Source organism: Apodemus sylvaticus, chromosome 1 (assembly GCF_947179515.1).
Source record: "Apodemus sylvaticus chromosome 1, mApoSyl1.1, whole genome shotgun sequence".
In the NCBI taxonomy this organism is placed as follows: domain Eukaryota; kingdom Metazoa; phylum Chordata; class Mammalia; order Rodentia; family Muridae; genus Apodemus; species Apodemus sylvaticus.
The window spans coordinates 195728088-195738419 of record NC_067472.1 but is presented as its reverse complement, the minus strand read 5'-3'; the positions used below and the strand labels follow the sequence as shown (position 1 = coordinate 195738419).

Genomic DNA, 10332 nt, shown 5'->3' with positions numbered 1-10332 from the left:
GAAGGTTTTATCTGAAAGGTGGGATGTAGACATCCAGTGCTTAGAGACCATTTAAGCATTTGTTCTTTTCACATGTGTCCTTGAGATGGCAGGACTAGATCCCATGGTCATAGTTGGGTGGTGCAGAAGATTATTTTCTGTGCTGTTTGGAAATGTGAGACCACAAGGAATGTTTACTGGAGCCCCAAAGAGATTTAATTACAGTTGCTAGGATTTCAACAGGTTCTGGCCTATCTAGTTCTAGTTATAACGGCAATGGACATTGTTTCTTCAGGGTTTTAGTTGTGCCAAAGCTGCGTTGTTTGGAACCTGGAAAGGAGTAGCATCCTCGGTTAGTTTTCTCTGTAACCCAATTCCAGTGTCTGGAAAAAATGTAAGAGAAGGCTGGATTAAGGGAAGGACTTGGACACTTTGGCTTTATAAGGAAGATTATGATTATGGACTACTTGTTTGTTTGTTTGTTTGTTTGTTTGTGTGTTTGTTTGTTTGTGACAGGGTTTCTCTGTGTAGCCCTGGCAGTCCTGGAACCTACCCTGCAAACCTGGGTGGCCTCAGAAAACTCAGCAATCTGCCTGCCTCTGCCTCCCAATGACAGGGATTAAATGAGTGTACCACCCAGGAGGGGCCCTCTCCCCTTGATCACTAATTGAGAAAATACCCCACAGCTGAATCTCATGGAGGCATTTCCCCAACTGAAGCTCCTTTCTCTGTGAAAGAATGTGTCAAGTTCACACACTAACCCATCCAGTACAACATGTAAAAATGAAGTAAGGCTGGGCATCATAACAGAGCCTTTCAATCCCATTACCTGCAAAGCAAATGGATGAGGATCTCCATTTGTGGAAGGCAGTCTTGTTTACATAAGCACTTCCAGGAGAGTTAGAACTACGTACAAAGGCCCTATGTTAAGAAATCAAAAATAATGCCAGGAGGTGGTGGCACATGCCTTCAATCCCAGCACTTGGGAGCCAGAGGCAGAGAGATTTCTTAATTCAAGGCCAGCCTGGTCTACAGATTGATTGCCAGGACAGCCAGTGTTACACAGAGAAACCCTGTCTCCAAAAACAAAACAAAAAAGTCCAAAATAAAATAAGATGAATAAATCTTTGTAATGGAAAAACAAAACAACTGTCATTGTACTAGCTGTTCTGCCAAGAGTAATTATAAAAATTCCTTTCAGAAAATAATTAACACTATTTTACCTACAATCTGATTTAATACTACCTAATGAATATTTACTTCGGGTGACATCATCACTCTTCATATCACTGGATATTCTGGAATAGTCTCAAACTCACTCAGAGTTTGACTCTGCCTCCAAATACTGACCATAAAGGCATGTAACACCACTCCTGGATTAATTTTTCTAAACAGGCTTTGGGAACAAAGAACAGGATGCCCTGGAGAATAGAATCCTTCCATCACAATTCATGGCATTAAAAGTGAGCCCTTCCAGCCTGACGGGGGTGGTGCACTCCTTTATTCCCAAAACTTGGAAGGCAGAGGCAGGCAGATTTCTCAGTTCCAGGCCAGTCTGGTCTAAAGACTGAGTTCCAGGGCAGCCAGAGCTACACAGAGAAAAACTGTCTCAAAAAACAACAACAACAAAAGTGAGCCCTACCACACCCAACTTAATTCATTTTCTACAAGTTCATTTGCATTTTGTTCAGTTTTCTGTGAGTGTTCATGTCTCATGTGTGCGGTCCCTGTGCCTCAAAAAGGGATTCAGAGCCCCTGCGTCTGGAGTTATAGCATATATGGGATTCCAGACCAATTAGGAACCAAATTTCAAGAATCAAGATCAACAAGCAATCTTTTCTTTTGTTGTAAATGTAGGTGTATACATGAACACGTGTCAGTAATGTGCAAGCATGCCTGGAACCCTACAGACAGAAGGAGGGCTAAGACTCCAAAGGAATACAATTCCCAATGGATGGTTCTGAGCCACATAGTGGAGGTTGGGAACTAAGCCAGGCTTTCCTGATGAAGCAACTATTGCTCTGACTCACTGAGCCATCACTCCATCTCCACAATAAGTAACCCTTAGTTAAATCCAGCTCTAGTTCCATAATGCTAAGAGTTTTGATATTTTGCAATGGTATGTAGTAGAAGAGATCACATTCAATTAAATTCAAGTTAGATATGGTGGTGCACTCCTTAAGCCCAACACTTGGAACACCAAAGCAGGTAGATCTCTGTGAGTTCCAGACCAGCCTTGACTACAGAGTAAGTCACAGGACTACCATGGCTGTTACAGAATAAAAAACTGTCTCAAATAAAAGAGACAGATCAAACTGTACTCAAGAAAGCACTTTTATAAATGCAAATCAAAACAACCCTGAGATTTCACCTTACACCAGTAAGAATGGCTAAGATTAAAAATTCAGGAGAAGCAGATGTAGGCGAGGATGTGGAGAAAGAGGAACACTCCTCCACTGCTTGTGGGGTTGCAAATTGGTACAACCACTCTAGAAATCAGTCTGGCAGTTCCTCAGAAAACTGGGCACCTCACTTCCAGAAGATCCTGCTATACCACTCCTGGGCATATACCCAGAAGATTTCCCCATCATGTAATAAGGATACATGTTCCACTATGTTCATAGCAGCCCTATTTATAATTGCCAGAAGCTGGAAAGAACCCAGGTATCCCTCAACAGAAGAGTGGATGCAAAAAAATGTGGTATATATACACAGTGGAGTACTATTCAACCATTAGAAACAATGAATTCATGAAATTCTTAGGCAAATGGATGGAGCTGGAGAACATCATACTAAGTGAGGTAACCCAGACTCAAAAAATGAATCATGGTATGCACTCACTAATAAGTGGATATTAACCAAAAAACTGGAATACCAAAAACATAATCCACACATCAAATGAGGTACAAGAAGAACAGAGGAGTGGCCCCCAGTTCTGGAAAGACTCAGTCAAGCATTATAGCACAAACCAGAACAGGGAATTGGGAAGGGGTGGGGGGGGGGGAAGAACAGGGGGAGGGAAGGGGGCTGATGGGACTTTCGGGGTTTGGGGGTCTAGAAAAGGGGAAATCATTTGAAATGTAAATGAAAATATATCGAATAAAGAAAAGAAAGTACTTTTATTTAAAGAAAAATTAACTGCACATTAGTTAGGAAAAGAAACTGAGAGTAACAGACTCATTTGGCACACACCTATAAAATCAGCAGAGTGGATGTTGGAGAAGAATGGCAAAACCTGGGGACCAGCCCTCTTGGGAGCTCTCACAGACTCAGTAGACAACAAAAGACCACACACACACACACACACACACACACACACATGGGTTGAACTTAGGCCCCCATAATATATTTAGCATATGTGCACCTCACTCTTCATGTGGGTCCCCCAATAACTAGATTGGAAGCTAATGGCTGTCTCTGGAGCCATTCTTCTACCTAGGCTGCCTTGAGTGGCCTCAAAAGGAGAGGATACACCTGATCCTGCAGAGACTTGATGCATTAGGTTCAAGGTAGACCCATGGGGTAACCCTATGAGAGAAAGGGAATAGAGTAGTGACTGTCAGGTAATGTTGAGAGGTAGGTAGTGTTGAGAACATAAAATGGATGTATTTATTAATGGGAAACACTGCCTAGACAAAGATGAAGGAGAAACTGAGGCAATTTCCAATTAATTGCCAGCACAAATTGTAAACCATCCTATGGGCAAGAACCAACCCCTGACACTATCAATGATACTCTGTTATGTTTGTCAATGGGAACCTTGCATAACTATGCTATGCTCATTGTTATAGTCCTGGGGAACTGGCTAGCCCAATTTTAATCTGATGCCTGCCATTCAGCAACCAATGAGACCTAAAGCAGAGGCACATAGGCAGAAATATAGGCAGAGCCACGGAAGCGCCACAGAACGGGTAAAAGACTGCAATAGTTAGAGCAGTTGAAAATACCAAGAAAACACAGCCCACCGGATCAAATAAGCTAGGCTTACAGAGATTTACAGAGATGGAAGCAACAATCAGGCAGTTTGTATAGGTCTGACCAAGGTCCCTACATATGTGGTCCTGTAGCTTGGAGTGCCTGTCTTTGTCACTGAGGTAGATTTCTATGTAGCAAAATGCTGGATCCTGTTTTCATATCCAGTCTGATAGTCTATGTTTTTATTGGTAAATTATGTTCATTGAGATTAAGAGATATTAAGGAAAAGTGATTGTTGCTCCCGGTTATTTTTGATGTAATTTTTATGTTTGAGTGCTTCTCCTCTTTTGGATGTGTTGAAAGATTATTACTTCCTTTTTCTAAGGTGTAGTTTCCCTCCTTGTGCTGGCATTTTATATTATCCTTTGTAGGGCTGGATTTGTGGAAAGATATTGGGCAAATTTTGTTTTATCATGGAATATCTTAGTTTTTCCATATATGGTGATAAGAGTTTTGGTGGGTATAGTAGTCTGGGCTAGCGTTTGTTTTCTCTTATGATCTGTATGAGAACTGCACAAGATCTCCTTGTTTTCATGGTCTCTGGTGAGAAGTCTGGCGTAATTCTGATAAGTTTTCCTTTCCATTACAGGTTTGAATGGTCTTTCTTTGTCAAGTGCATATCTGTTCTTGTCCAGTCTGTTTGGATTTCTGTAGGCTTCTTGAACGGTCACAGGCATCTCTCTCTTTACGTCAGGGAAGTTTTCTTCTACAATTTTGTTGAAGTTATTTACTGGTCAATTAAGTTGTAAATCTTTATGCTCCTCTATACCTATAGTCCTTAGGTTTGCTCTTCTCATTGTGGTCTGGATTTCCTGGATGTTTTGGGTTACACGGTTTCTGCATTTTGCATTTTCCTTGATGGTTGAGTCAATGCTTTCTATGGTATCTTCAGCATCTGAGATTCCTTCATCTAACTCTTCTATTCTGTTGCTGATGCTTGTATCTATGACTCTTGAATTCTTACCAAGGTTTTCTATCTCCAGAGTTGAATCCCTTTGTGATTTCTTTGTTGTTTCTAGTTCCACTAATAGATCCTGTATGGTTTTGTTCAATTCCTTCACCTGTTTTTTTTTGTTTCTTTGGTTTGTGTATGTGTGTGTGTGTGTGTGTGTGTGTGTGTGTGTGTGTGTGTGTGTGTGTGTGTGTGTTTTCCTGTAATTCCTTAAGAAAGTTTTGTGTTTTCTCTTTAAGGGCTTCTACCTGTTGACAAATGTTCTCCTGTTTGTATTTAAGGGAACTATTTATGTCCTCTCTGACGTCCTATATCAGCATCATGAGATGTAATTTTAAATCCAGATCTTGTTTTTCTGGTGTGTTGGGGTATCCAGGACTTGCTGTTGTGGGAGAACTGGGTTCGCATGGTTCCATGTTGACTTGGTTTGTTGCCAGTGTTCTTGCATTTGATTTTTGCCATCTGGTTATCTCTGGTGCTAGCTGGTCTTGATGTCTCTGACTGTGGTTTAACTGTCCTGCTAGCCTATGTATCTGAACTCCAGGGAGACCCATTCTCTCTAGGAGGAGTTTATGTATGCAGAGCTGGGATAATGTGTGAGCTCAGGTGTACATAAAGAAATCAAAAGTATCCTGTCACCAGCTGATTCTTGATTCCTGTGTCCTGATGGTTCTTAGCAGGTCCCACTTTGTCCAGAAATTTGAGAATGGTGGTGGCCTCACCTTTGGCACACAGATTGGTAGGCACTCTTGAAAGACTAGCTTCCTTGTGGTGGTATTTCTATATGTAATTCTGTGGCCCAGCATCTTATCTGGATGCAGACAAAAATCAGAAGTCTTCTGTCCCAGGCTGATCCTGGGTCCTGTGTTCTCAGGATTTTGGGCTGGTTCCTCTGAGCAGCAGGGGTGGTCCCCCCTGTGCTCTCAAACCTCTCTGCACTCCTGTGTGGTTAGCTATCTCCCTGATTAACCAGGATATGGCACTCTGTGGGAGAGGATCGTCCCCAGCTGGAGATAGAAACCAAACGCTTCCTGCCTGGGAGTACTTGACATGATCCTCTGAGCAACAGGGATTCTCCTAGCTATGCTCTCTGGCTTCTCCACACTTCTGTGTGTCTGCTATCTCTGTGCATCACCTGGATATTTGCTTTATCGTTAGAAGTGTTAAAATCTCATCCATCGTGAAGGATAATTCTGCTACCAGTAATAGCCTTCTAACTGACAACCACATCTGTGAGATCAAGGGACAGAATGTCAGTGGCTTGAAGGATGCTCAGACTGCAGATAGGCTGTCAAAAGCTGGGACTGTGGTTACCCTCACGATCATGCCTGCTTTTATCTGGGAACATTATTAAACGGATAGCTCCCAGCATTATGAAAAGCATGATGGTTCACTCCAGTCCTGAACTTTAAATGCCTTATACAGTGAATCACATCACAGCTGAATGTTTCCAGCTTTCCTCTTTGCCTACTTCTCTATTTCTCACATGATGCTTTCCTGGAACCTGAGGGAATATGGTGCTTGGAAGCCTTTCTATTTTCTATCATAGCTGGGAACCTCACTCTATTTCATATCAGCTTCTGATTTGAAGATAGATGTGTAGCCTTAGCCAGGTTCTAGAGATGTAAAACACTCAAAGTTTTACTTACATTCCTAGATTTGATTCTTTACTGGGAACCTGATGTGTTTATATAAGCCATGGTTATTAGGATAAATGGTGTAGGCTTAGCTTTCCCTGAGAACTGGTCAGCTTTCTCCTAGAACAAAGCACGGTGTTAGTCATGTGTTTCAGTTCTGTGGCATACTTTGAATTTAGTACATCAGCATAGTACATTGCCTTTGATAGTTATTTTTTAAGTTTTCTCTGTGTGGGTATGTAAAATCCAATTAATCAACACTGTTTTCATTCCAGAGAAGCATTATACAGTTGTGTGTACATTGCAAGACACTGTAATGATTGTCATTAAATCTTAATGACCTTCACATCATATGCTTCAATTGTCACCTTAAATATAATAAGCATTTAGTATAAAAGCCAAAATAGAATTATTGCTGCCTTCTGAAACCTGAAGTGTTACCTCTCTATTAAACTGCTATATGCTATATCTGATCAGCTTACTGGTAAAGCTGAGGTGCCTAGTCATATCAAGATTTTCTAGTCACTGTACAAAGAAAATGCCTAAGAGCTGCCCTATTGCTTTCTGAGAAAACAAAGTGCTGTATATTTCATGTGTAAGTTGTTATACTCAATAACGTTTTGGGTCTCTTATTTACTTAGAGAATAATTTGGTAATATCTAAATTAGGGTTTGAATCCTAATATTATGTAACTTTAGCTAAGTTGGCATGGTTTTAGGTGTTTACCTAGTCGTCTTAATTTGTTCCACTTTCTGAATCCTTAATGTAAACAAAAATGGCAAGGACACTTTATCCTGATTTATTTCTTTCTGAATTAGTTAATCTCCTATTCTATTATAGTATGTGATACTATCGTAATAAAGGTAAAAAACGTTAAAAAATATTAGGGGAAAACTTTACCTAATGTGTTGGGTGAAGAACTATAGGTCAGTGGGACATATGCAGTAGTGACTGGAATGTAAATCGATAATATATGTAATAAAATAATTTTCAGGAACTATTTCTCCTTTTATTTCATGAGAACATAATGTAACAATGAAGAATGAATATTTACAGTTGCTTTGAAACAACCCCTCTATATAAACCACAGTGGTACACAACGTCTACAAAAAGGCCTGGTTAATTCCCACAAATACTGAGATAAAGGGTGTACATAACACACTTCTTCATGACTATAAATGTCTGGAATGGTCAAGGAGCTGAGAGAAGTAAGTTGGATTTGGGGTGTAATCCAGAGTAAGCCAGTCCTCGGATTTGTCAAAGTCGTCAAGGATTCTTTGCCAGAGTTCCTCTGCAGATGGACCTGAACCTCGAGCCTCCTCTGGGCAATGGGTGGCAGCTTCTAGGACATCTGTAGATTCAGTCACTGGAGTAAGCCAGTCCTCGGGTATGTCAAAGTCGTCAATGATTCTTTGCCAGAGTTCCTCTGCAGATGGACCTGAACCTTGAGCCTCCTCTGGGCAATGGGTGGCAGCTTCTAGGACATCTGTAGATTCAGTCACTGGAGTAAGCCAGTCCTCGGATTTCTCCAAGTCGTCAAGGATTCTTTGCCAGAGTTCCTCTGCAGATGGACCTGAACCTTGAGCCTCCTCTGGGCAATGGGTGGCAGCTTCTAGGACATCTGTAGATTCAGTCACTGCTAGATCAGTCTGGGCTTCAACTGCTGCTGATTGACCAGAATCCCAATCTATAATGGGAGCATGGCCAACAAGCAGATCTTCCTGCTGACTACACCTGTCTGCATCACTGGCCTGATAATGATGCAGAGAAGATTCCTGGATGCAGTTGAATTTGGGAATGGAAACCTCACTAAATGTGCCTGAACACATGGGCTCTCCATTCTCAGCAGCAACAAGAGGTATGGAACCAGGAAAGTGGGTTGATTCAAAAACTGGTTTTGAACTTCCATTGGTCTCTGGCAAAGCTTCTGTAATATTCTGGAGAGCCATCCGCTTGTACTTAGCTCGGCTGTTCTTAAACCAGATCTGGAAAAGAAAGAAGATATCAGAAGAATGCCTGTTGTCCCCTAACAGGACAACAAGGTGAAGATTTTGGATAAAAGGTGTTTGTATAGCAATGATTCACATGTCAGAAACAAAGAAGCAGGAAACTCAAGATGGCTAAGATATTATAATAAAGTAGATTGTGTATGACCAGACAACATAAGACTGGGGAGATTGAGCCAGTGTGTCCTGTATTTTAGCAGGAGCTCTGGTGATTAGATTTCTGAGACCCTGCATGGAAACAATGCTATTCTATATTGCTACCAGGTTGATAAAAATTTGAGTCCCAGCATTTGATTCATAAATATCCACCACCTAAAACTGTCATCACTGCCCTAAGCATTTAAGAACAAAATTAAAGTTTCTGATGGGAAAGTGTAGATTTTTGCTGTTGGATTGAGGGAAAAGAGAGGGGCAGACCTTGATGTCCCTCGCTGTCACACCAACTAACTCTGCCAGCTTCACACATTGATCCTGGTTTGGGTACTGACACTTATCAAAATGTTCTTGCAGCAGGTGCTTTTGTTTTTTGGAGTACACAATGCGTTCCTTCCGCACCTTTCTTGAAGTCACAGGGCCAGATTGATGGTCACCATATTTCTCTGACAGTACCACAGATCCTATGAGAACATGGAAACAAGATTTCAATTATGTATTTGATAACTTAGACGCCCTGAGGGTTTTTTCAAAGTAGGTAAACCTGGGCCCAGTACAGGATCTAGTTGCATTTGGATACCTGATTTTCTTGATGGTCCTTGGAACTCTTGCTGATGTAGGTCCCTTTCAGGGACTGAAAGACTTGATTGCATTGGATTTGTTGGGGTCAATATGGGACTGTAATAAACTTGAAAGGGTAAGTTCCTTGCAGTCTCTTGAAGCCTTTGGGGTCTGGTTTCTATGGGTGCACTTGAAGGCATTTGGAATTTTGGATACAAGGAGGGACCTTCAGCCCTCTGTGTGTTCCGAACCTATTGGAATATGTTCTGGAGAATCTAGTAAAAGAAAACACGTCAAAAAACGTACAGAGAGCACTGATTTACCCATCCTGCCTACCCAGCATTTGGTTTGGACTGTTACAGAGCAGGAATCAGACAGGAGCTTCATTCTTTCTGAACAACTGCCTCTGTTTCCAAATCTTACAAGTATTCTCAGTATTGAAATAAATATGCACTTGGTTCCAGTATTAACAAGAGGTTGCCAGTCCAGGTAAGCTGGCAATTGAATGTTCATTTCCAATGTTTAAATTTTCCATATCCTACACTTCTGGCTGTGAAATTTTGTTGGGACAGACTACTAGCTAGTCTGCCTCTGCCCATGAAAATAAAAGCCTGAAGGCTTCACAGGATTTCTGTGGCATGCAGGGCAACTGACACAAAAGTCAAATCACAAACCCAGGAATTCTGCAAACAGAGTAAATGGACAACTGACACCAAAGTCTGAAGACCTCCCAGGGGCACTGCAGCATGCAGAGAAACTGAATCGACAGTCTGAAAGCCTGTCGGGAATTCTTTTGCATGCAGGGAAACAAAACCTACAGTACTTATGCTTCCCTGGGTAACAGCGAAACATAGGGCAACAGCTTGACAAATCCTCTCAAGAGTAAACAGTATGAAGGCATCCCAGTAGATGTGTCACAGCCAGGGCAACATATCTCCAGCTTCTCTGCCTCTCTAAAGAACCCACAATTCAAAGGTCTTCAAGAAGGCCTCCCTGAAGACACACGGCCACCAGGGCAACAAGTCACCAGTGTACATGCCCCTCTGAAGGTTCCCCAGTGAGAAGATCC

General features: G+C 41.6%; 1 protein-coding gene across 1 annotated transcript; it reads right to left on the bottom strand.

The window, feature by feature from the left end:
* Positions 1-8081: 8081 nt before the first annotated feature.
* Positions 8082-9490, bottom strand: LOC127683521 (homeobox protein DLX-4-like; the record flags this gene model as incomplete). The annotated part of the gene is made up of 3 exons (XM_052180819.1): positions 8082-8528; positions 8967-9166; positions 9283-9490. Coding segments are annotated over 3 exons (855 nt in total), but the record flags the coding sequence as incomplete, so codon positions are not given.
* Between the last annotated feature and the right edge of the window lie 842 nt (positions 9491-10332).